The sequence below is a fragment of the Corapipo altera genome, unplaced genomic scaffold, assembly GCF_003945725.1.
Source record: "Corapipo altera isolate COAL_440 unplaced genomic scaffold, ASM394572v1 0, whole genome shotgun sequence".
Lineage (NCBI taxonomy): Eukaryota > Metazoa > Chordata > Aves > Passeriformes > Pipridae > Corapipo > Corapipo altera.
In genome coordinates this window covers 26,466,364-26,494,128 of record NW_020884872.1, presented here as the reverse complement: position 1 = coordinate 26,494,128, position 27,765 = coordinate 26,466,364, and the positions used below count along the sequence as shown (strand labels likewise).

The 27,765-nt window shown below is 38.6% G+C and overlaps 1 protein-coding gene across 4 annotated transcripts; it reads right to left on the bottom strand.

The window, feature by feature from the left end:
- UPF3A (UPF3A, regulator of nonsense mediated mRNA decay) lies at positions 1 to 27,549 on the bottom strand. 4 transcript variants are annotated; one of them, XM_027640631.1, is made up of 10 exons: positions 27,287 to 27,549; positions 25,001 to 25,107; positions 17,826 to 17,932; positions 15,706 to 15,804; positions 15,500 to 15,610; positions 12,079 to 12,134; positions 11,829 to 11,987; positions 9,941 to 10,101; positions 5,651 to 5,945; positions 1 to 2,738 (listed from the first exon to the last, which is right to left on the bottom strand). In XM_027640631.1, exons 1-10 carry the CDS (start codon positions 27,512 to 27,514, stop codon positions 2,571 to 2,573), a joined length of 1,491 nt encoding a protein of 496 aa, XP_027496432.1. In that variant the 5' UTR covers positions 27,515 to 27,549; the 3' UTR covers positions 1 to 2,570. The 4 variants fall into 4 exon arrangements, with proteins under 4 accessions (XP_027496432.1, XP_027496410.1, XP_027496421.1 ...); XM_027640609.1 differs by having other exon boundaries at positions 5,871 to 5,945; positions 27,287 to 27,490; XM_027640601.1 differs by having other exon boundaries at positions 2,555 to 2,738; positions 5,707 to 5,945; positions 27,287 to 27,490.
- Positions 27,550 to 27,765: the final 216 nt, after the last annotated feature.

The following is a 27,765-nucleotide window of genomic DNA, read 5'->3' as shown; positions in this document are numbered from 1 at the left end:
TCAGGCACAAATGCAGGTTTATTTACTGAATACTGACATTCCAAATCACTTTCCCCAATAGAATGGAGCCCAATCTCCATTTGACAGACAGGGTGATTTCCATATTCCGAAATGTCAGACTTTGGGACTCAACAAGAAACAGGACAACAGAAATTCAGTGAAGCTATCGAGTGGGCAATATTAAATGTAGAACACAATCTTTTAAATTTTTTAATTATTAAATGTAGAACATTGTATTTTAAAGGCAAGAAAACAGATGGCACCAAAGTCAGCTGTGATGTAATCAGATACAATTCCCATTCCGTGGGGATGCTGTCTCTACTTTCAGCTAAGCTGAATTTGCAAAACAAAGTTACTATTGTGGCAATGAAGCTCTTACAGCACGCTGAGTTCGAACAAAGGCAGGCTGTGAGCCTGCATTTATTTGTTGTCATCGGGAGAAGCATAAAGGAACGAGTGAGCACGGAGCAGGTGGCAGCTCCTCCTGCCCAGCTGCCCCAGCAAGGGAAGCCGGCTCAGGCCCTGCTGCATTCCTGAGCAGGTGAGATTGGACCGCGGACTTAGAAATGTGTTCTGATTCTTTAGTCATTGTATTTTGCAGAATTACCATGAGATACATGCTCGATTCCAGCAGGCAGTCTTCCCTGAAGGTATGGCTGGCAGCTCCCATCCCAAAGCCGATCCCTGCTCCCACAGGTCCTGCTGGCACTGCCCGAGACGGCCATGAGCACAGAGAGGGAAGCTCAGCGACGGCGTTTCCTCTGTTGGCAGGATGCATTTCTTTTCCACTCGGGGTCACACTTTAGCAGAGAGCCTGCGGGCAGCGCTCCCGTGCACCCTGGTGTGCCCGGGCTGCCTTGCTGTTCCCATCTCTCCTGACCTGCTTGTGGCACGCGTTAGTTGGCCATACAAGTGTTAGTTGGCTATAGAAATGGTCAGATCCTGCTGTCGTGGCCAGTACTTTCTACTGCCCCCCTCCCCCCAGGATGTGAAAGGAATAGATGCCAGTATCTGCTGAATAAGATAAGTTGTCCCCAGAGTTCCTTAATTGAGATGGAACTAAACCCAAATGATTCTCTAGCAGCAGTTTTACTTAATCTTGAAGTAAATTTGGGAGCTCACTTATGTAGCTTGATATTAAAATTCTTCTTAACCATATTTTTATCTGCTTCTGAAGGATACAAAGCAGCATAATAACACCTTAATTTTTCTGGAGTAACAGATGAAAAAATAGCTGAATATTGCATCTCAAAATCATAGTCAAAATCTTTTTCTTTTATTCTATTTAATGTTTAGTATCTGGGAAAATACAATAAATAATTTTTCAGTCTAGAACAACTAGATGTTACGCTTACTAGTAAAATGTTCAAAGAAGATGAAAAAATAAATTAGTATCTTACTATTTAACTTCAGGGATAAAGCAGGTCTCAGTTTTAGACAACTGAGAAATTTTCAGCCATGAAAGACAAATGGAATGTATCCTGCCTTTCCATAAACACAAGGCTATCATTGAAACCAATAGAAGATATACATACACACACACATATACATATATATAAATATATGTACACGTGCCTGCATCAGAGGGCAGAATTTGTCCCAGATCTTACAAAATGGTAGTGCACAATTGACATTCATGTCTGTTTAATTATTTAACAAATAGAACTGCAGAATGTTCATTTATCATACATTTTTCAAATCCTGTAACTGCAACTTATATGAAACATTAGCGTATAAAATATTATCACTGTACAACCACTTTTTTTTTTCAAAAGCCAGTGTCAAAAACATAATAACCAGCTAATTCATTAAAACCAGTGCTGAGGTTTGCGTTAGCTTTCTTCTATTTTAAGCACAAGAAATCGATTAAAAACTAAAAGGCAAAAGTGGCTCAGAAAATGACAAAGTCTCTAACAACAAACTTTACTAACACTTATCTGACGCTATAGTTAATTCAAAAACAATGTAAACACAATGAGGTACAGATACCAATGGTCATTCCTCACAGCTGTGCAAACTGTGGGCCTTAACCTGCAAACACCACTGGCTCCAGAGCTTCCTCCCAGGGCCAGTCACACTGAGTCCGACCACAACTCCCTGCAGCAGCCCCTGCTGCTGCTCTTTGCAGGAAGGGGTCCTGTGACCCTCATGTCATGCACCAAAAACATTTAAAGTGCCTCAGATTTCAAACTGATGCAAATTTACATTTCATTTCTTTAGAGCTGAAAAGGTGAAATAGCTTATGTAAAGTCTCATATAAATACTCCTTTAAAACTGTTAGAGGTTTTCTATTTCAAGGTAAATATAATAAAATATTTGAACTGCTTTTAAATTAGGCAAATAGCGTTTGTGCTGCTTTTTGTAAAAACGCAAAAATATTCCTTTGCTGTAAGATGTTTTATATATTTCCAGTCACTCTTCCCTTTATTTTACAGAAAGTAAGAGGCAGAGCTATTATAATTTTGTTGGTGCAATTGCCTGTGGAGTTCTGAAACAGCCCAATGGATTTTTTTGTCATGACACTGAATCTTAAATTCATCCCTTTTCACAAGACTTTCCTCCAGCTTGTTTTATTCTCCTTCTTCAGCCTTCTCAGCTCCAGCTGAATTATCTGCCTCATACTTTTTATCAAGGGCATCTTCAAAAGATTTCCCACTGCAGTCATAGGTTTTACTTGTAGGTCCCATATGTGTTCGGATGCGAGTTCCTGGCTGGTATAACTGCATGGCTGGGCGATCCTAGAAGGAAGGAGTTGTGGTTAATGCTCTGAGAAACCCATGTGAGACACATATGTGGGATTTTAAAGTTTTGAATCTTTATGAAGAAAGTAGATTTTGTGTTAAATTACTTTACAATTCATAAGACCCAGGAAAAAAATGGAGTGTAATGAAAATTGACTGTATTCGGTATTTGTGTTGTTTTATAACACTATTCTTGGGAACCAAGCATTTTGAATAAATGAAGAAAGCTGTAAAAATTAAAGATCCTTAATACATTTGACATAAACAAGAAGAAATACTGCACACAATTATTAAACAAGAAAAATGTTGCTACTTTCACTAACATCAACTGAGAACAACAATAGCCTGTGCACTTGCAACTCTGCAGATGAATGACTGTGGCAGGAGAGCCCTCTCACCCGTGACAATGATAAATACTAAATATAAGCATAAAAGCCCAAGATAAGCCAGAGAACAATTTAGCAGCCATCAGCTAAAAAATTATCCTCAACTGATCATCAAGTATTAGCACAATTTAGACATGCAATGCACATTTGAATTATACACATCAAAATAAAAATTGCATAGTTATTGCCCTACTTCATCATGCCTTTCCATACTGAGAGCAGGGAATTCATGCACGGGTAATAAACAAAGTAAGTAAAATTTGGGCATGGGCAGATTCTGTGAGTGACCCAGTAATGCTGATCTGATCATGGGAAAATGATAGAAGGAGCCAGTTTACAAGGAAAAGACACTTCAAACCTGCAAATGGTGATACTTCATAGCTCTTGAGATTACTTTTTATTCTTGAAACATACTGTTTAGAAACTCTGCTTAAGAAGTCTTTTACTAGTAAGAGTATTTTACTCTCACAAATACCAATTTTTAATGTTATGAAGCAACTGAAAGCTCACCAAAACCTGAGCTTTTTGATCAAAGACTCATGTTAAGTTTAGCAAACAGCCTATTTGAAGACAGTAGCAGAGCACTGAAATTTTCCTACATTAAACTATACTAATTTCCAACTGCCATCATAATTTGAAGTCATTCTGGTCTTTTGTTCTTTCATTCTTTTTTCTCATTCACATTATGCATTTTCCCTTTTCCTTTCTCTTTCCTTCACCTTTGTCTTTTTTTGCTCAACTTTTTTTCTCCTTCTCTTTAAACCAGATGTCAAGATTCACTATTGGGCCTTACAACCAGATCATTCTAGTTAGTGCATTGTAGTGTGGTATAAAATGTGTAACATATACCTTTCTATATCACAAACAGCTGCACAAAACTAGATCCCCTGACAAGCAGTGCCCATTAGAAAGTTTATGATAAAGGGCCCAAACGACTTTTCTTACCACAGACTCCATAACCCATGGTTTGCAGGAAGGATGGCACAATGTTACTTACACTGGACATTTCCCATTTACTAATTAATTCTTACAAACTTCAGAAAGAAGCTCAATCTCTGACTGAAAATTTGTGTTGGCATTGTCAATTCTATACCTAGGTTGTAAAACTCATCCCTTAATCTTACCTAGGTGATAAATATTCTAAGGAAAAAGGTCACCAGACTGCAAAATACTTTACTGATAGTGTTTATTTTTTTTAGGGAACAAATCTAGAACTTGAAGTGTGGACTAATCCAGAGACTCAGCGAGCTACCAGAAGTGTGATGCAAAGAAATAAAAAGCAGGCAGCTTAACTCTTGCCAAAAGGCCTCCAAGACCCACCACCCAGTTCCAAGGTTGCAGATTAATTTGCCAGATTTCAAGAACACCATGGCAAGCATGAGGAAGACTGTTTTTCCCATCGCCCGGTTTCTGAATTAGCCATTTTTCTGATTGTTCTGCAGTTTGAGCCACTGATGTATATGGAAAGTAGCTAATGTGGATATGCAGATAAAGTTCCCCCATCCTGCCCAGCTGACCTTTGCATAACCAAAGAGTGGGGTGCACCAGGCTGTTTGTGTTTGCACCAGGTGACTTCCTCACACATACAGAGAGTCCACTTGGACTTGCTCTGTGCACACTCCATACAGACTCATTCTGCACGTGAGCAGTCTAATCTTGTCAGCCTTAGCCCACATCACACATCAGTCACCTGGTTTGAAAGACGAGTTTCACATGCAGAATAAATTTCTACCCGAAACAGTTTCAGACATCTTTTGTGGAAAATCCAGGATCACAAGGGAGAGTGAATGAGGGTGACAAGGAGAGCCACACCCTGAAAAGACTCTGGCACATCCATGAAATCGGACAGCCTGAGAAAAACGATGCCCATATGTCTGGGAGACAATAAGGGACAGCTCTATTACAAACCCTGCTACAGGTCCTACTGGCACTGTTTTTGCATCTGCTCTTTCCCTGACAACAGATATGAGGATAAATTTATCCAAATGAAAGGAAAGCCTTTTCCTACTGGCAGGTATGCAATACTGAAGAATTCACTCATTTACACCCTCTAAATACAATGATCTCTGAATTAGCTATTTAAATCCTTATAGTTGCTCTACCAAGCAATGCCTGGTAAATCCATAATATAATTACTTTATGAGCTGGGTAATGGAAGTACATTTTTAAAAGACTAATATGCCACAGTTTTTAAATTTCTTTACAGATCAGAAGTGTAACAATTTTTAATACATTTATAAAATGCAAGGCTCCAAGAATAGTGTTCTAAAAATGACAGGGTTAAAAGGAAGACAGAAAGTCGCCTATATATTGTGAATATGAATGAGCACAGACCTGTAACCTTAACTTATTTTAAGTGTTGTCCTCTGACAACAACCCAGAAAGAAGTCTGGGTTTTACTGAAAATGAGATACAGGATTTCTTTCTGAAAAAGCATTATCATGCTGAGTTTGTAAAAGTTAAAACCTGTGATCTTGAAGCATATTTAACTAATGAAAGATTATCCTAAATGAATAAAAGAACCTTATTTCTTATGCGCTCCTTTTTGGATGCCATGTCATCACACTTGTCCTCTTTACCCAGTTTGTCTACTGCCTCCACAGTGAAGCTGTAGTTGTAGTTCCCTTTCTTTCCTCTGTCTTGGCTGTATCCTTTCCCCCATTTCAGATCTTCTTCATTCCTTCTCATAAACTTGTCAAACTCATAGTGAGTTCTATGCTTTCTGCCATCATCCAATCGATACCTTTGTCTTTCAGGTTCTTTTTCTCGAAATCTTCTCTCCAAATCTCTTTGTTCTTTGTCACTATCATTTTGTGACCTAAGAGTATGCATAAAAAGAAAGAAAATCCAAGCAATTAACAGTAAAAAGAAGCTGCTGAAGGAGACAATACAAAGCCTTCCTTTGACTTTAACAGTAAGTAGACAAGTTATATGGCAACGTTGCTTTCTTCTCATTAGAAAGGGGTTTCTGCAATTTTGCTGAATGTCTCAACCATGGATGTCCAGCCCTTGACCATGCATTCAGTTCAGAATAGCAGACAAAGCTTTTCAAGCAAAATCAGACTTTTGTGCAACTGTTGTGGGAGGCCCATTCTTCACTTTCTATCCCTCTCTGAAATCCTATCAATAGTCCCATGCTGCATTATTAGCTCTTGTGGCCTGGTCTTGAGGTGAGTCATGCATATAAGTAATCCCCTGAACAGGAACATTCAAGGCTGGAAGGAATTGTTCAGGTATCATGTATCAATTTGTAAAGTTTTATGACTCTTAACACAAATTATTCACTGACATTGCAACTTGCAGAAGACATTTGTGAAAATGAATACTTATGTTCTAGGCTTTTGTTTACTGTGTCTCCAAGTAATCTAGCCTGCCTTTGCATATTTTATTTAGGCAAAAGACCATTACATTACCACAACATAATACTCGATTTCTGCTATGCTGTAATGGGCTTATATTATAAAGACTATCTGTAACATTCATCCTGTCTGATAAAGTTCCCAGCTTTCTTATTCACTTCATTGTTCCAGTTCAGCAAGCAGGTGCTTCTCTCATACAGCCAAACTGCAAATAATTAAGAAAAATTACAGAATAGGTTGAACTTTAAAAGGAATAAATACAGGCAGTTCTTTTTATATATTACATATGTATAAATACTTAAAATAAACTGAAAGAACTGAAAAAGTAAGTTACTTGAGGATGGAGATTTTCTAATGGTGTAGTGATCAAACAGTGATATGCTTCCTGTGTATCTTTCTATATCACCTTTTCTCTTTTTTTTTTTAAGTAAGAGAACTGTGAAAATTGTTAGCATCTGCCATGAACTTAGGCATTGGTGGGACTGCTAAGACAGGGGCCCCATCTCAGGAAGTGCTGGAGGTCACAACAAAACCTGAATGAGAGGTAAGTTATTCAGTATTTCAGCAGACTGAGCTCGTGTCAGCATAACACAGTCACCAAGTGGAAGCAATGCCCCAGCTGTCACAGACACCTGAATCAATCAGAATTACAGAAATACTGTATCTGTAGCCTAGAGATATATATATAAAATACTATGTTAGTTCTCAAGGGGTATGTGGTTGTGAGTTGCTGTGTTTCATGTTTAATATGCTATACTAGACACTAACTCTTAGTCCTAGCAAGGGTCAGGGCATGACCTTCCAAAAAGTCAAAGAGACCCCCTCGATTTGTTGCTGTAGCATTGCTTGGTACTTGTCTCTTCCCTTGCCTGTTACTATGGGTGAGGAAAGAACAGATGCACCTGGAGGCAGGCAAGTGATAGGGACACAAACTCCAGTTCAAGAGTGGTTAAAGTAGCTTCCTAAAATTCAGTCATAGTGAACAGGCAAGCAAGAGTGGAAATGGTGGGATAAGCAAATACAAAGTATAGGTAGAAGAGAAAGTTACGTAGCCAGAGAAAGCAGAAATTAATGGAAGTAAAGGCAATGGAAGCATACTTCTTTTTGGTATAGTTCCAAATCTGTATGTGATCATGTACACTTATGCAAATACTGAGATTTCGCTTTGTGGTAGAAACCCATTGCTACTGAGCCTTAAACATGGTTTCAAACAAACAATTCGGTCTCCTGCAGGTAGAGTTGGAAGTTACAGTTTATTGCTGATTTCTGAGTCAGTGACAAAGTAGTTTCAACTTTAAACCTTGATCCAGCTGAAATAGTTCATAGCTTGCTACCTACCTGTCAGGGGTGACAGCGGGTCTGTTAGCACCTTGGCACATACCGACGAGGCAATAGATGTTGACCAGGTCAAAGTATACCCCTGAGATGGCCTGAAAAGAGAGGACTGAAAATGGAGGCCCTGATCCTGACAACATACTGATGCATCCTGAGGAAGCTGTCCCGTGGGAACAGGAGCACTGTCTCATGAGAACAAGGACCTGTTTTGAATGAGAGTAGTTGGGAAAAACATCAACACAAGAGAAAAATAAGAGCAGGTGCTCAGGACTGTTGTGGGAAAGAACTGGGCTGTTTCGAGAAAGAGCAAAGTTGTTGTGAGAAAGTAGAGTTTAGAAAATGCACCTATTAGCTGTAAGAATTCTGGTGTGAAAGTTTGAACTGTCCTATCCGTGTGTATTACGTGTGTGCAAAAACTGTACTTAAGGGGCTGCACAGCAGCCCCGTTGTCCCTGCTTTTTTCTTGGAATAAACTTTGCTGGAACCTTTTTCTTCGTGTCGCTTTGGCCGTTCCGACACTATCAGCGACACCTACCCACTAATAATCACAATGAAATGAGCACTTGGAAACACAAAGTAACACTGTACCAGTGCAGCCAAAGGGATTCTGTTTAATGCCTGGAAAATCTACATTAATGCATTATTAAACTTACAGGATCAATTGTAAACCATGTTATATGGCACCACCAAAAAGCTTACTGCATAAAAAGCCAGGGCAGTGGTGGAGTCACCATCCTCAGAGGTATTTAAAAGACCTGTAGATGTGCCATTTAGGGACATGGTTTAGTAGTGGACTTGGCAGTTCCAGGTTATCAGTTGGACTCAATGATCTTAAGGGTCTTTTCCAACCTAAACAATTCTATGATTAGTAAACGACCAACTTGCCCTTGCAATTGTTTCTGTTGAGCCTGTTCTGTTTCCTTTGTTGAAGAACATCAACAAAGGAGCTGCTGAATATTTTCAATTTCCATTAGAGAATAGGACATGGAAATTTTCAGGAACTTCCAGGACATACTCAACATATGGAAACACTGAGCCTATGCTTGAAGTCCTCAGTCAGAAACAAAAAAAAGGATGAATAATGCAAGTAGGATATTATTTGTGACCCATTTATTCAATTAGTAAATTCAGTTATTTTATTTTCCGGTGTTCAAAGTTTCTTTGTTGTTCTATTTGTTATTAGAAGAACATTTGCAGCTCCTACATACATCTCATAAAACCTGAGAACCTATGTGGACAAAAGTAAAATTTAAACTACTTAAAATAAGCAGGTAACCTGCAAGGCTCCCAGAGCATAATCCCAAACTTCCTGTCAGATTTTATATGTAATACCTTAGGTAACTTATTAAAATGCTAAAGCTTGTCCTTCTGTACTGCAAAGCACTTTTGAGAGCTTAGCTGGAAAACTCAACTGAGTTTTATTCTGAGTTTTATTAATCTTTGTTATGTATCTTACATATCTTATGGGTGAATCCTGCCTGCGATGAGACACATGTACCAGGGGACAAGCGAGAGAACCAACTGCTGAAAACACCTGTAAGATGACACATTCCCAGGCTACACCAGTAACAGAGGTGAGCTATGCCCCTTGTTCCTACCAGCACAAATGTAATACAAAAGGCAGAGGAGACAGAGACAGCCTTCTGCATGTACCTATCCTAAGGCTGTCATTGACACCACAACTGTTCTGCCATTCAATCATTTATCAAACACAGTTCTATGTTTATTGCAGCAAACCCAAGTGTGAAGGAAGAGCGTGGCACCTTAGCCAGTTTAGTCTTTGACATCAGTAATGGAAGGAGGGTCTTACTTGAGCTCTTGATGGGGAACAGGTGAAATGACAATGAAACACTGAATGACTTTTCACACAGAAATCCTTCCAATCTGGGATTTTATAGCATTTCACAAATATCAAATTGCATCCACTAATACTGCCATCAGGTCAGGAAATTATTACGAAACACCTTTTACCGAAAGGACAGTAAGAGATCTGTTCACACACAGAATAAAATCGGTTCTCTGGGGATAGAATATGTTGTCAATGCACCATTTATATTTAAGCCTTGAGATCAAAGCATTTATGATCTAAATTCAATTATAAAATACAAATATTACTTACTTTTCCTTAAGTTCTTTCAGTGAACTCTCCAAAGTCTTGGATTTTATACTCCCAGATCCAGGTGATTTATCCCATTTGTTTTCCTCAATGTCAGCTTCTTCACCTTTTTCTTTGTGCTTTTCACTGGCCAGTTCATCTCCTTTTTCAGGTTTCTTGAGAAGCTAAGAGATATTTGTTTATATTATGATGTAAAATTATTCTCCTCTGTTGTAACAGACATTTTAACAAGTATTAAATATATCAGTAACCTGCTAAGATTGGAGATATTTAAATGCTAGGAATGTATTTTACAAAGTATAAAATTTAAAAGTTATTTAGAAAGGGCAGTTTACTTTTGCTAAGGAGTAACAGTCATTGACAGGCATTCAACTGCACACTTATAAATATGCTGAGAATACTGAAGAGAGCACTTACCTACTCTTCTCTCCTGAGTTTTATATATAAAGACATTATTATGGTCTAAGGTTTCTTAGAAATCATGTAACAGAGCTCAGTGTCATTGCCAACAAAATAAGAAGCAGAATCTCTACAATACTACAAAGAGCAGGATTAATACTTCACTCCTTGAAATATTATATATAAAATGTATGTCACATGAATTACTTGGGATAGACTGGCACGTAGAAGTAGGTGCTTAGTACACCCTGACACAAATACAGACCGAGTAAAAAATTATAATACTAGCAGAAAAGATCTCATTACATTTTCATCTTGAAGATTAGGATTTTCAAGAAGTCTTTTCCTTTCAAAATAACCCACACAGGGCTTGAGCAGTGTCTACCATTACAGGAACAATCTTTACAGAAGGACCAACTGTCTCAAACTATTACCCTATTATCAGGACTAAGCAGAACATCTCCTCAGTCTTTTCAAGCCACCAGATTTTCTGAAACAAGCACTGGTTATTCTTCTCTAATATTTAAAACTTCTATAACGTTTCTCTGAGGAAATATTTTCCTTTTCTTTCAGAGACAGAACTAGCTTTCAAGATCATATCACCCCTGATATGTCATAAATACAGGGGTTTTTTGGGCAACCAATTTTGGGTAGTATATTTTAAGGATTAAGTCCCTTTTCTTCTGAACTTCTAGAGCGTTTTTCTTTATGCCCAAATATGAAAAATATGTAAATTCACCTTCAGAATTTACTGGTTTTATACTTTCAGGTGAAGGAAATTGTTTGCCACGAAGAAAAGAGGAAACGAGTCCACAGTTCTGTGGCTTCTCAGCACCACAAGATCTGGAGTCAGTCTGTGTGTCCTTGCGTTACGCTACAAACTCTTATACAATTTTCCTTTTCAAAATGGCCTATAAGGCTCTTCCAATACTACAAAATGTAGTTCAGATGAATACTTTTTATCTGTGTCATCTTATACAAATAAAGTTTTATCGGTTCCAACTTCATAGCACAAGATACATCCTCCTAAGTGATGTTGCTAAAATCCATTCATATTCTTGCAAGGCAGCGCAGCCTGAAGTTAGCATGACTTTGTTATATTTCACAGAATCACAGGATATTCTGAGCTGGAAGGGACCCACAAGGATCATCAAGTCCAACTCTCAAATGAACGGCCCGTTCAGGGATAAAACCTGCGATAATCTTCCAACACATTAGCACAGAAGAACTCAGCTGTCAGGTAATGCTGGCACAGAATGCAAAAGTATAAAGGTATCTGAATTACTTGCTGTAACTGCACCAGCACATCACTGTACCTAGGGCCATTAGTCACACTTTCAAACAACACTACTTACTTTACATTATTCTCCCTTGCAGACAAAACTGGTTTGGTGTCTCCACACTGTGCTGTCGTACACTAAATAAACACTGAGATACCAAAGAACTTCTGGATAACTTCAAAGGAAGAATAATCTTTTTTTTATTACGGTACCTTGATCCTTATTTCTTTTTCAGAAATTTTCTTTTGCTTCTCCACTTCTTTCCTTTTACGTCTTTCTTCTTCTCTGCGCTTCCTTTTCTCTTCCTCCCTCAGACGTTTCTTCTCCAATTCTTTCCGCCTTCGTTCTTCTCTTTTCTCTTCTCGTATTCTCTGAAAAGTTCAAAATGATTAATTGTAAATTGTCCAATGGAAAACCACGTGAAACATAAATGTTGAACTTCAGGCAAAAGTCTGAACGTACCTGCTTTTCTAATTTTCTATTTTTAATATATTCCAAAAGAGGTGTTGTTCTTCTAGCTAAAACACAAAAAATTTGTGATATAGTGTTCAACTCCTAGAATATGTACTCATTTCTTTATTTTAGTACTAACCCCCTTTTTTTTAGCTTTATCTGAAAGGGAGCTAAATCACGGATAAACCTATTTGTTTCATGTATTTTTGAAAGCATTACCATCATTCGGCTTTAGAAACACTTTGTTGCTTTTTTTGCTGTTAGCATTAGAAGCAACAGAAATAAATTGCATGATTATTTAATGTTTAACTAAAGATCCTATCTTTATACCATATCTTCTCAGTTCAAGAGAATGGCTTTTCTCACTTAGAATGGTTATTTCACCAAAAAGGAAAGAAATGTGTTCAGCATCTTTTCCTACTTTTTACTTTTGTACATCAAAACCTAGCTATATTGTTGTTCACAAACAGCCCATATTACTGTAATCTCACACAGCATTTTTCAATCACAGATGTCAAAATACGTGATGAAGGAAGCATTTTCAGTCTCATATAACATTTCCATTTACCTGACTTTAGCATTCCCCTCTCCTTGCAAAAACAGGAGGAATAAGAGATAAGTAGTTTGTCCCAGGTTACATAACGAAGTATCAGCAGATTCAGTAAAACTCTGGCTTCCCAAATAACAAATAAAACGTCTCATTTACTGGATCACACAGCCATTCTTATGTTAAAGAGCTGTCTCCACACTCTAAAATCAAGTCACCCGCCTGAACCAACCCCCAATTCTACAAAATCTTGGAGAACATCATCAAATTTTTCATCATATACAGCATTTATGACTGTCAGTATTAAATTCAGACTTGAATTCATGTACTTGTAGCTGTGAATAGTTACAACAAATTTTGTCAGTCTTAGGTGTCCCAGGATAGAAAATGTTTGCTACTTGAAATTGCTCTACAGTGACATATAGGATTCTCCCTCAAACCAGAAAAATATTGCACTACTGGAATGCATGACAGGATTTGGAAGAAAAAGGAAAAAAAAAAAAAAGAAAAAAAAAAGAAGACATTAAAGTTTTCAACAAATTTGAAATGGCATAACCAAAGTCTGGCCACAATTCATATCCCAAAAACATTTAAATCTTTTTGCCTTGAAAGTTGGAATATGCTGGAGGCAACCCATTCATTAATAACAAAACTTTTTTATGCAGTTATGAATAGACTGATAGGCAGGCTGATAGGATTCAGTATTTATTTTTACCAAATATCAGTGTTTAAAAGCAACAACCAAAAAAGATTGTTGATTTGCCATTTTCCTCTCTCTATCCCTAGACTTCCCATGCTGCCCCACCCTCCTCACATGCCTACAATTTCTAACAAGTGTTACGTCCCCAGAACCCTCCCTTCCAGTCCCTCAGATCCACAGCTTTGCCTCCTCTCTCCTGCCCCTCTCTGAGCAGTGTCTACCTGTGGGCACTTCTACATGCTGAAAGAGATCACAGATTTTACCTGGAAGGTCTGGGCAAAGGATAAGCTGCACTGAGAGCCCAGAACTTGACCCTAGTCATGACTAAGGCTGTGGTGCAAGAGGTATAATGAGAAAGCATAACTTCAAGTTCAAGGGAGAGAGGCAGTGTGATGAGTATTATCACCAGAGGAGGGAAAAAAAGAATGTTTATCAAACCTGACTCTTACCCATCTTATTTATGGTCCTTAATACGAATAAAAATATGAGTTTTTTTCCTAAAATGTTTAAAGAATTAAAAAAAATAAATTGCTAAATGAAGTTTTGTGTCAGCAAAACTTTTTACATTTTATCTTGCTCTCTACAAACAAGCCAGAAAAATGAGCTTATCTTCATCATGTTACTGAGAAAATCTCTTTTATATCTCTCTGTCACACTGAAACTGATCAGCTAACCCATCTGACATAATGCATAAAATATGCTGCTTCACAGTAACTCTACATGGAGAAATGCTGAGCATACGAGACCCAATTTTGCCAACAAAGTCCTGGGCATGTCCTTCATTGACATCAGTAGGAGTAGCACCTTTGCAACTCAACACACAACTGAGCCCTTACATAATTTTGCTATAAACGTGTGACAGTTTTAAATGGCAGAAAAAATAAAGCAACTAATTTGATTCCCTGAGATTTAACAGAAACAAAACACTAAAATTCTTAATGTAAATCTGCCTTCAGCCAATATTGTTATTCTGAAATTTGCAAGTCTCAAGACTAGTAATTTTCACTGATAGAATATTTTAAAGTTAAAAAATCTTTCTTGAAATTGTAAACTTTTTGGAAATCATAAATTTCTAAGAAGATTTTGACTGCTTTTACTTTTCTGTCAAATACTAGGGAAGATTTGGGGTAAACAAATATTGTTGCGTAACTTCCCTATCTAGAACGGCAATAAACAAGTTTTATTATCTAAATGTCCATACTACTAACATTTCCATTTCCTCTAAATTGTTTTAAGTTCCAGATGTCTCCAGTTAACTCTCAAACAGCAGTAACAAGTGACAGGCCAAAAGGAAATGGCCTCAAGTTGCACCAGAGCAGGTTTATACTGGGTATTAGGAAAAACTTCTGCATGAAAAGATTGTCAAGCACTCAAACAGGCTGCCCAGGGAAACAGTGGAGTCACTGATCCTGGTGGTATTTAGAAGATGTGTAGATGTGGCACCTGGGGACATGGTTTGGGACTTGGCAGTGTTGGGTTAATGGTTGCACTTGATGTTTTCAAAGGTCTTTTCCAACCTAAATGATTCTATAATTCTAATCAAAAGAGGTGTCTACTTTTACACAAAAGAAATAACAGCAAAGGTTGTTTTTTTTCCCTGCTCAGTTGTCACACCTAGGGAAAGACTAAGTGTTCTGCATGTTGTCACTTGAAGATACAGCACATCAATATTCCATGTCATCCTGAAAGTTGCATATCAGCACTGAGGATTTCAGTGTTGACCTTACTTAAAATTCCCCACGGGACTATGAAAGTCATGCTGCATGCATACAAAAAACAAGGTGTTGCCTTACTTTCAGAGCTTTTCCAGGATTTTGACCATGAGAACAAAAAGAGACCATTTCATGTTTCTTAATAAAAGCAGCTAATATCAGGGATAAATTTTTAAGTATCCAGCTATTTTGTATTTTAAAAATAAATCTTTCATCTATTATTACATCTGTAAGCATTCAGAATTTTTGAGGAACTATTTCTGAAGCCACCGCACGTGCAAAAGCTCAGGTGAAGCCAAGTGATTCCAGGCATGGAGACTTAAGAGAACAGATAAAAACCCCTACTACTTGGCTGGGTATTAAAAATTTAACTGTGGTAATCTAAATCTGTTACACTGGACAGGTCAGTTCTAGCAGGTAATATAAAGATATTTAATACTCTCAATAATAAGAAAAATCAAGAAAACAGACCAATAAGTTCCCTTGTTTTGGCCTCAATCTCTCCCAAAAGAATCTCAGGATTGGCACAGATTTTCTCTTCATCAGCACAATAACTCTCTAAAAATTTCTTATATTCTGGATCTGTGAAGAAAAATTTTTGAATTATATTAACGCTTTGCAATGCATAACAGAAATGAAATATACTTTCTACTGTGATGCCAAGAAAATATGTTTACCATCTTCAATGCTCCCGGCTTTGGCATCTTTCTTCTTCAGCTTCTTTTTTGAAATCTTCTGGAATGGAGCAAATTCAACCACTGCAGGATACTCCAAACCTTAAAAGAGATCAAACCTTAATTTTCTGATGGGGAGAAACATTCCCTAAATTCATGTAAGATACTCAGAACTCTTGAAACATCTGTTGAGCAGTCTTACTTGAAATCAAAGGTGACTGTTTCTACAACTACTAAACTTCTAATGAAAAGTTACACACAGACGTATTTTACATTGAAACCAAAATAAATTTACATTTTAATTTATATAAATTTTATATAATTTATATAAAACATTAAATATTTTTGGATATGCTAATAAGACTGTCAAAATAAAGATTATTGTTATACAATAAAATTCTTGTATTATAATTTTTAATTCCCTTCTAATTGTTCACAGATATTGATTAGAAAAATTTACCTCAAAATCTCAGTCTGACAAGTACTACTGGGAAATTAATCTGAAACTGCTGAGTGGTTTCCTAAAGCTTCGTTGGCTAAAAGCTTAAAAAATAAATAAATGCTGGGTAATATGCAATAAAACAATATACCATCTCCTTTCAGAACAGTAAAACTCAGCATGTAGAATTGTGTGAAACTTCTTTTTTTCTGTTTATAACGGACTATGCAACTTTCTGCCTGTGTTTATTGGCAAGGATTCTTTGCTTTGAATTCTGCCTTAAGTACTGGATTCTTCTTTGGACTGGAGTCAGAACTGTGTGTAGTTTTTGAATTTCACCTGGTTTCCACTTGCAGCAGGTTCAAGATTACACTTAGCTCAAGTCCACTGAAAATTTGTCTTAAATCTGTCAGAACATTTGTTAACCATATTGAACCTGCTAATCCTTGTTTCATTTTTACCCTCATTAAGTGCAATGCTGCCACAAGTCTCAACAGAGGGCACCTGTGATCAGACCTTGTGGTCTTTATTTGCACAAACAATCCTGCCAAGCTGGCCAGCTGTGTCCAAATCAGTTTTTTTTATTTCCGAAAATTCTGAATATTCTGGCTTCACTCCAGCATAACACTGAAAGACCTGCTGAATTTAGGCAAAGTCAAGTCTTAGGAGAATCATAAAAATAGCTTCTTCCTGGTTTTTCTTCTTAAAACATGCAGAATTTGAAATCCAGGAATCACACACTACAAGGAATGTGTTATTCTCCATCTCTACAAAAACAATCCAAATCTGATGGATGTCAGAAGCAGATAAAATATTTCAGGTAGGAAATGCTGAAGAGGAATTAACAAATTTGACAGAGAGTTTCTTTAGAGATCAATCTCTAGTAAGAGTGGGCAGAACTACTTTTCGCAGGACCTCTGCAACACCAAGTGTACAGAATAAACAATGTCTATCTAAGAGACCCACAAATCTCAGCCTATTTTATAGAACCTATGCAAATTTTTACAGAGGGTATGGCAAGGTATGGCAAGGAACTACTAAAGTTCTGCTAACCCACTTTTTGTCAATGGCAGTTTCACACTACTGTAGGAGACCCGGGTTTATCCACACCATTACAGACTTTCTCTACTGCTGGGCAAACTTTTGCAGACTGAACATTTTAAAGCTGGCAATCAATTATGTTGTTCTTGTTTTTGGAATTCAAGATGTCTGCAAAGGCCCTAAAAATTCAAGTTTGACATGTCTTAAAAGTGGGCAACCGAAATGTTGAAGGTTTCCTCTTGCTTTTACAAAACAGGAGTAAGTGGCACAAGTTTATCTCACAGAAACACACCGAAGATGTAACAATTCATGCTCACAATGTGTTCAGTTCCTGTTGTGGTGAACTGTGAAGCTCGCACAAGCTAATTGTCTTAATAGCATCTTGATAGTGTATTGCCTGAGGTATAAGAATGCACATAAAGCATGCACACCATAGACAAGCAAGACATTTTGCACTTTATTATCAAGTGCTAAATTTTAACATATTTAACATATTTTAATGTTAACATATTTAATGTTTTAACATATTTTAACTGCATATTGAGGAAAATAGCAAGCATAATTAGCAAAAAGGAAGTAAAATAATGTTCTAAAATGGTATATGTATATATATATACACCTAATATCTTACAAATAGTCCAACCTTTATTGTCAATGAAGACATAGCCATCAAAGCGATCTCTAAAAAGAAGGATGTCCTCAGGATTTCTAAAGTTAATGTATGCTCTTGAGTAGAGATGAGGATAAAGGCTGCAACAAGAAACAAGTTTATTTCTGTTATTTATTATTCTGTTCAGGGCTAGGGAAAAGGAAAAACTAGAAGGATCTCATTTTAATTCTCATCTTCTTTGAGAAATTGCTACCTAAACAGTCTTTACATGTACATATCCAACTATATATGACAAAAAGTAACTGAACAATTGAGTTCTGTATGCAACTGTGAAATTTATTCTGAACTGAAACAAATATTTCTAGTTTGGTTTGCCTCCCTAAATTCCAAAACATACACTTCCAATTGTGCAGGATTAAAACTTGAATATTTCATGATTTCGGAGACGTGAGTAACAGCAGTGCTTTTGGGGAACTTCTCAGGCATGCTAAAAATAGTCTTCTATCAGTGAAACATGCAAAGGTAAGTAAAAGACCACAGTGAAGGGGCAGTTTCCAAGGTGCAATTGTATTTAAATATATGTCCACCTTTAAGAAAGAATAAATAGCCTAATACTTGGCAACATAATCCACTGAATTAAACACAAATAAATAAACTCCATGTGCTATCATCCCCATGTTACCAATATATACACAAAGTCTAGTTGTGAAGAACAGCTATTCTGAAAATCCAAAGAATTTCTAGCAAAGGAAATGGGTACTTACTTAAAATAATTTTGATTCTTCATGATAGAATCGAGTGGCATAGATCCCACTCCAAGAGTAAATGTTTAATGTGCCTGATAAACACCTCAGGGCTGGCACATCATAACCACAATGAAACTGAGGCAATTGAATGGATTAGCACTCATCAGCTAAATTATTGTGAGCCATGGCCTGTACATGCTTTAAACCTCTGCAACTGTGATACAAAACAGTTTGGCTTAAACTGCCTTAAATGATGGCTACATGTTACATCAGGTTTTTGAACAAATCTTAACATAAGCCCATAACTTTAAATATCTCTGTTCATATACTGTTGTCACACACCGCCTGCCTTCAGACCAACTCACCACCAGCAGCAGGAGACAATAAACATACACAATTGCAACTGTATTTCAATCCCATAGCTATTTCAGAATCAGATTTCACAAGTGAGAAGGAGCAAAAACATGGGTTGGCTCACAGGAATCTTTGCATGTGGCAGCTCAAAGCAACACTGTTGCCAAGTAACAGTGTCAATAACCAATGATTTCGTAAACACACCAAATTTGTGTTTGATTTGCATTTGCAGCCAGGAGAAATGTTTAAAAAAACTAGAGGGCATGCTACAGAGTGAACTGTAAGCAGGTAACTGGAAAAATGTCTGCTAGGGCATGGCCAGTGCTGAAAGATGCTACAGTGGCTGTGGAGCTACTGCCAAGATGCAAAGCAGATGTAACAAGCCAGCTTCCTTCTCAACGGCTTCAAAGAAAAAAAAAGGATGAAATTTAACATTTTTGATAATTATTACATACAGTTAAAAATATATTTTAAAAAGGCATAGGAGTGTAAGTAAAGGAGGGAACTTTATTGTGTCAATCTATAGCTGTGCTGGAAGAAATGTCTCTGTGCTGCCCAATGGCTGCAACAGTGAAGAACTTTCTGATAACTGGCAGCTCCCAGAAAGAAGTAAACTTCCTTCTTTAACACATTAACAGGACTATGCTTATGTTGCATGTTCTTTGATGTTTAAATTAAACGAGATTGATACAATTGATACTTGAAGTGCTGAAGGTTCATCAGACAAAACCAGGAATTTTGAGGCAGCATTATTTTACAGGCACTTCTCTGCCTCAGTGCACAGCAAACAGTTTCATCATATAATTGGATGTTCTTTTTCCTGTAGTAACTTAGAACCTTATGGTTGGACACATAATCATAATGAAATAAAACTGAAAAAACACAAGAGTTATTCCTTCTTTGTTTCCTTTAGCTGGTATATCAACACCATCCCTTTCATCTGCTTTGGCAACATATGTATTTTTCCAGCTTTTTCAGCCTAATCAGACTGAGTATCTTTCAAAACAGAGGAACATTTATATGGTTATTAAGCACTTATTAGTAAGAAAATACCAGTCTGAAATGTATAAATGGGACTCTGGAGAGCCAAGATTTAGCACATATCCTGCAAATACGGGATCCAATGTTATTGCTATACATTAATATCTTCAAGAACTTCATACGCATCAGCAGAAACATACAAAAATATAAAAGCATGTGCACAGCAGGATATTGATGTGCACCACAGCACAGTAAAATACAACTCTCTCTCCATTATTGCTGCAGTGTATCAGGGTAGAAGGTTGCAGAAAGAGAGCTAAGACAATGCTTAGCAATTACAGGTTCCTTCTCTGATGGAGCCACCTCTGCAAGTGGAGAATTGGTTCACATATGCATGCAAGTTAGCTATCAGAGTGCTCAGTGTGTAAAAACCTCACCACTGAGTGTTTCATACCCTTGCCATAGACTTCTTACCCAGCAAAGTGTGCAATGTGCCTAAAAAAGTGCATAAAATTAACATTCTAAGTGGGATGCTAACTAAACCTAGCAAATCCGAAATACTTAGCACTGGCCTGCATACAGAATATGCAGAATATCCTCCAGGTTTCAGACACCTGACTTCCAGCTGCCGCTCCCCACGCTGGATTCCCCCTTCACCTATCCACTGAGAACTCACCAGCATGACCATGCAGCAAAGAATGCACAGAACTTCTTCACAGGGCCACAGGCACTCTGAGGCTAATGACCTCTCCTAGGAAGAAACACTCCTGCTTTGCTTTTGTTCTTTGTATTCAGCAGTCATTGGCTAAAATACTTTTTTTGCTCTTCAGGATTTTGCCTTCCAGCTGAGTTCTACAGAAGGGCCACTGAACACTCTGTGTCTCCTCCTTTCTTGAAGTGTCTACCAGCATAAATTTCATTCAGGATCTGAAATTTAGTTTTATAATGAAACAGCTGGTTCTATTTTGCCATATGTTTGCTGTCTATAATGCTGCTTTCCATCTGTATAATGTTCTGCACAGATGCACAGCACATGCTGGCATCTCTGGGACATCATTTAGAGCAATCTCTATGGAAACAGCCCAGATGAGTGTGACTGTACACACTTCTTCAGTCCAGCACACTTTTTCTTTGTTTTCTGCTCTGCGTTCAAGGGTATTCAATCTTTTAGGTTACATTTATTTCTATAATATTTAAGTCAATAATTTCTCTAAGCCTTTTTCTAGTAACTTTAACAACAAACACATTCTAATTGTTTACTTCTACCAAGTATCTTTTAACACAGTTGTGTAAAAAGACTGGTAGACAGGAAGGCAATTTTGAATAGCTATTTACAGTATAAACAGCAACTACAAAAACAACCATCACATCTTACTGAAATACTTATCAACTTACAAATCATGGTCGTTATATGTATATAAATATATATACTTACATGTGTATAAACATACAGATACCTACATCTAAATTTTGGAGTGTCAAGTAACTCCTCCATTCACTTATATAACAATTGATGAGGTAAGTCATCATCTACATGGTCTTGTCAAGCTAAGATCCACTGGCATTTATCCTTATCACCTTCTGTGGTCACTCACAAAGTGGATGCAACCGACATAATCCTAAATTAACTTAGTCTTTCCTTTTCACAGTTATTAATGAGCACAATTTGCCTGGCAGAGAAGCAGGAACACTACAGAATTGTGCCAATCAAAGCCTGCCAATTATTCCATCCAGAACACAGTAGTGGTGGTTCCCTCGAAGCTCTAAAAGCATTGCCCCTTCAATGCTGCAGTTCCTGGGTGCAAACCTCCACCCTACAGTGTTAATGCTATATAACTAAAATAAACCTGAGCAAAATGATGTGAAGAACTTACAGAGGGAAAAGGAGTGTGCTTTGCAAGAAGCTTTATCACTCTCTGTGACACATGGCATGGCACTATTTGACCAGTTTTTATGTAAGCCAAGCTCCTGTTCAGATCTCTTTACTTTCATAACCTCACACTATTAATGACTCCCAGCACTCAGTGCCAGTCCCAAGGGACGACCCAAGTCCTGCAGGGCCAGAGCTCAATCACTTGAGTCAAGTTTTAGAAGACTCAGAAATATTTACCAGTGGACAAAAAGAAAGAATATCTGGGAAAAAAAGTTAATATTTGGAGTCTGAGCACAAGACAGTCTGTGAGGAAGGCAGAGTCTTTATTATCAACTATAAACAGTGTTTTGTTTGTATTTTGATGTCAATGTGTAAGAGAGAATAAATGTAATGCAGTGAATTGGATGAATCTGAAAAATGAACACAACACAACACAAGTAATTTTCTGAAATGATTTTACTGAAATGGATGGAACTGAAAAAGCATTATACATTATTAATGACATTAATCACATGAAATTTTAATACGTTTTACAGCTTGTCTATAATAGGACATAGTAAACTTAAACATTTATGATATAAAGATATTAGAGAGATATTAGAAAGATAAAGATTGCAATAACAGAGAAACTGGAGTTGATATGCCTATCTTATCTTGTTTTCTCCTCTAAGGTGAGATGACCTTAGAAATAAAAATGAAGAAACAGCTACAGTTAGACCTCTCTAGTTCTCTTTCCAACAGCAACTAAGAGAGGTTGCTTAGAGAAATTTTATTAAAAAGGGGAAAGTATACACTGGCACTTCACTCAATACATAATTTCAGTTACTTGCAGCCTAGGGACTTTGTAATACCAAACTTGTATCCTGTGTTTAATAGGTTTTCATAGATAAATATTTGTCTAAATAAGAATTTGTCTAACTGCTCCTGAAGCTTTTCCAACATCCATCATTTGTGGAATGAAATTCTGACAAGTTCTACAGTTTGATAGAGTGTTGTGTGAAAAAAAAGACTGTACAGAAACATGAATGAGCTCTTAGAAAATTCTGTGACCTGGAGTTACACAGGATGTGGTTAAACCGAGATGTTACAGCTCTTAAAGGCAAATTTGCCTGGTTCCACACCAAAACATCTGTCTGTCCCTTTCTCTTTTCAACAAACAGATCCTCTTCACTGAGTAGCTTCTCCAAATCATTCTCGTTAGGTGACATGAAATTTCTTTTCATCTTCCCATGATTTTGTTCTTGGTTGGCCACTATGCATGTGGTACAGGATCTAGGAAAAAGCTATTCAGTGGAAGAGAGCACATGCCCACCTTGTCCTGTAGCTCTTCCTGTTAGCTGGAATGACGTGAAGACACATCCAGAGGGTTTGCTGAAATCGTGTGAACTGTTTATAATATGACAGATTACTGCAACACAGTGCTTTACACTCAGAAAAGAGTTCTCTGCTGGATAAGAGGAGACTGAGACTCACTACATTAATCTTGTCTCTAACATTTAATTTCGGGATGTTTCTTGTGTACTCTAGACTGTGTCAGCATGTGAAGTGTTGAATCATAAACAGATGTACATGGTATGTGTCAGCATCAGAACAAAGGGGACAAATGACACAAGGTGATCCTGGGCCAGGCAAAGGACAAATAATCAGCCAAGCCAACACTCTGCAGAACTGCAGTGAAATGCCTATTTAAGCTGTGTAGTTTGCTGAAAGAACCTGTAGCCATATGAAGCTCATAAAGGTAAAGCCATTCTGAAAAAATACATCTTTTGTATGAAAACACATTTTTTAAGAAGCAAGATAAACAAAAAAGTGACTATGAAACAGTTCATGTTGAAAAATTCAGACTTATATGAAAACATTCTTTTTTCTAGTGAGTTTAAATTTGTGAAGGCAGAAGAGAATAACATGACAAATTACACAGCATAAGAGAAAAACTACAGTATCTTTCATTGGTAACGTAACATAGATGCAATCAAACGAGTGGACAGCAAGATTTTTGAGTACTCCAAATTTCATCACATAAAAGTAAGAGAGAAAATGAAACTTTATATACACAACTGTTGTCAGTGCCTTCTCTTTTCTAAGGTGGCCAAGTCCCTAAATTCTTATGCCAGCAGTTTTTCTGGAAAATTAAAAATGTAATTTTTTTAACTGTTTCCTGGAATTTGTGCAGCTAAACACACTGAGAACTGACACCCTTCTTCAAAAAATTTTTGGTTTGCTTTTGATATTTTCCCCTTATCAAATGAACAGCTGGGACAGAAGCCTTAAAGAGACCCATTTGGAAATATGGATGACAAAGTTCAGAAGAGAAATGTAAGGAACTACAAAGACTTTCAATCAGACTAAATATTCCTCTTTCCTAACTTCACATCCTTTGTGGTTTTAACAGAACGGCTGAAACACTATTTTGTTGCTGCACTAATGTGGAACTATTTAGGTAGGTTGGGAACTGTCATAGTTTTGCTAAATAAACATTTGTTTCTCCTTGATTGTGGAATTGACTCTGAAAGAACCCCTAACTTCAAAAGTTGGTCCAGGATCCCTCTGCAGTCACTGGAAACAATCTGGTGCCAGTGGAGGGTGATTCATCGCACAACAAGATACAAGAAGATTGATCTTACACTTTAGTTTTTCAGAACACATGCAGATGTAGCATAAATGGTGTTTTGCTTTTTTAGTGGTTTAAGTTCCTTCTCTTCTGGAAATTGATTTATTTGAAAGGAAATTGTATTTTACCACTGTGATACAGAATTAATTATATAAATATATCAGCAATTCTGATTTATTTTAAATCAACCACTCTATTTTTTTGTTTTTGCATGAGATAAAAATTAATAAAACTGGATTATTTGAAAAAATGAATTAAGTAAACACAAAAATATGTAAGCATACAAAGAAGCTAACCTCAAATGGCACTCATGAAAACATTCTGTGATTGTTTGCCCTAGACTGAATCTTTTTCACAGCCAATAAAATAGTCTGTTGAAGTTTATCAATGAAAGTTAAAAGAAACATCAGGGTTTCAATTATGACCTTCCATTTTAACATGGAATTTTGCCCTTCTGTTTTAAAATCATCAGTATAAAAGAAACATCCAGGAATGCTCTCTCTGCATACGCAGCCACTTTTAATATATATTTTAGGTAACCCAACAAACATAATAAAAAGGGAAAAAACGTGATTTGTAATGGCCTGGATACCTTAATTAGGTTTTAAGCACCTGAAAACCTACAGCAACAGCTCATCCTCACCTGGGATCAGCAGTGCAAAACTCAAAATAATCATGGGCAGGTAGAGGATGTAGCTGTTCCTCAAGTTGTTCCTTGGTTAGACAAGGAGGAAGCCTTCGAATAACCACCTGCATACATAAAAGAAAATGGAGATTTATATTTGATCTAAATACTGTAGAAATGGATGGAACAAGTTCCCTCAGTTTCTACAAGCGTTGTAAAACTGAAGGGTGACTGACATATTCTGATGAAGAGCCTGAGAACCACTGCAATTTAGCCAATAATAAAGGATTTAAAAAACCCAAAAACTAGATATTGATTACATAAACTTTTGCAGTATCTCTTTTAATACAGCAGTATTTTAGTACACTCTGTGTCCAGGTGCTCCTGGCAGGGGCTCCAGAGCAGCCTCTGAGGGGATGCTGGGGCTGCCCCATGCTGGGCACAGCCACTTTCAGCTGCACCAGTGGATTCAACCCAGGGAACAGCTGAGCCACTCAGCCAAGGTGTGGTGACTCTGGGAAGCGTATTTAAGAAAGGGCAGAAAAGGCTGCACGGCAGTGGGTGAGACAGAAGAGTAAGGGGGGAAAGTGTGAGAAAGAACCCTGCAGACAGCAATGAAGAGAGGAGGGGAGGAGGTGCTCCAGTGCCAAAGCAGAGATTCCCACACAGGAGATCATGGTGAGGCACACTATCCCCCCACAGTCCATGGAAGACCCCATGCCACAGCAGTGGAGATGCCCTGAAGGGACCTGCAGCCCATGGAGAAAAGCCCACACTGCAGCAGGTTTATCCTGAAGGACTGCAGCCCACAAAGGAGACTCATGCTGCAGCAGGTCATGAACAACTGCAGCATGCAGAAGGGACTGTATCCCACTGTATCCCATTTCAGGGCCCCACACTGGAGGGACAGAGCATGAGGAGAAAGGAGCAGCAGACGGGAACTATTATGACCTGTCTGAAATCCCCATTCCCCATCCTCCTGCACTGTTTGGGTGCAGAGGAGGTAGTGCCTGGGAAGAAAGGAGGAAGGAAGCTGTTTTAGTTTTAATCTTTGTTTCTCACCATTCTACTCTATTTTTTTTAAATTAGCAATAAAGTAAATTAATTTTCAGCAAGTTAGAATCATAGAATATTCTGAGCTGGAAGGGACTTGCAAGGATCATGGAGTCCAACTCCTGGCCCTGCACAGGACAACCCCCAGAATCACACCATGTGCCCAAGAGCATTGTCTAAACACTTCTTGAACTTTGTCAGGCTTGGTGCTGTGACCACTTCCCTGGGGAACCTATTCCAGTGCCCAACCACCCTCTGGGTGAAAAACCTTTTCCTAATATCCATCTAAATCTTCCCTGATGCAGCTTCAGGCCATTCCCTTGGGTCTTATCACTGGTCACCACAGAGAAGGGATCAGTGCTTGTCATCCCACCTCCCCTCATGAGGAAGCTGTAGGAAGCTGCTGTGAGGTCCCCTCATGTCTGTTTTTGCTGTGATGGCACTTTGTAAATTATCTCCCTGCCTTTATCTCAACCCTGTGAGTTTCTTTTATCATCTTCTTCCCCGGAAGGTAGGAGGGAGGAGTGCAAGAGCAGCTGGCCGGGGGTCTGGCAGCCACCCAGAGTCCACCCACCACACTCAGGTAAACTGCTCAATAATAAGAACCAGGAAACTACATAGAAACCTCTGGTAGAACGATGCCAGCACACGAAGTAGTGAAATGGCCATCAACGGCTTCAGGCAATCTATTTTAATTTTTTGAATATTTGAATATCTGAATTTAACTTGACTTATCTTTAAGTTATACTGATTTTCAATGCTTCAGTTTTCAATTAAAAAAAAAAAGGGGAATAAATCAAATCTCACACTTCTCACAGAATCACAGAATTGTTAGGTTGAAAGAGACCTCTGGAGATCATCCAATCCAACCCCCCTGGCAAGGCAGGGTCACCTAGAGTAGGTGACACAGGAACGGGTCAGGTAGGTTTGGAATGTCTCCGCAGAGGGAGGCTCCACGATCTCCCTGGGCAGCCTGTTATACTCTGCAAGTATTATTTGAAAAGTGTTCGAATAAAGACAAGGAAGAGAGCAGGATCTGCTTTGCCACAGCAATGGCTAGCTTTGACTTCTATAGAATTAAAGATGAAATGATTTCCAGCATTGACGCTGGGGATTTCACAACACTCCAGGGAATGAACACCCGTTTTAAACACCCCACTGTGCTGCGACCCGGCTCGGTCTGTGGAGCAGGGATGCTGCCTGCGCCCCGCTCCCCACCGCAGCCGCCGCTCCCCCCGCGCGCCCCCTCACTTTGCTCAGCGCCGTTTTCTTCTCCTCCCGCAGTTTACCCGGCGCCGGGTGAAGCAGCGGCGGCGGCAGCGGGGAGGGCGGGGAAGGCGGCGGGGGGTTCGGCGGAGCGTCTGTGTCGCGGCGCGGCGACTCCCGGCGCGGGGGGGTGTCCATGGGCCGCTGGTCACGGCCGCCGCCCCGCAGCGGCCCCAGCCCTGACAGCAATCCCGGCCCCCGCTCCGACCGCATGGAGCCGCGCCCGCAGCCCGGGCGAAACCTCGCGAGAACTGCCCGCAGCGCTGCCGGGATCTCGCGATGCTCCCCCGCCCCTGCCCCTCAGCGGGGGCGCCGCGGGGAGCGGCGGGGGCGCGGTTGTCATCCCCCTTCCCATCCCCGAACTTCTCGCAACCCCACTGGGCTCCCACTGTGCCGGTGGGCAGGGGAGGACAGAGAAGTGTGCCCGTTCCCCTGCTCTCATGGTCTCTCCCTAAGGTCGCGGG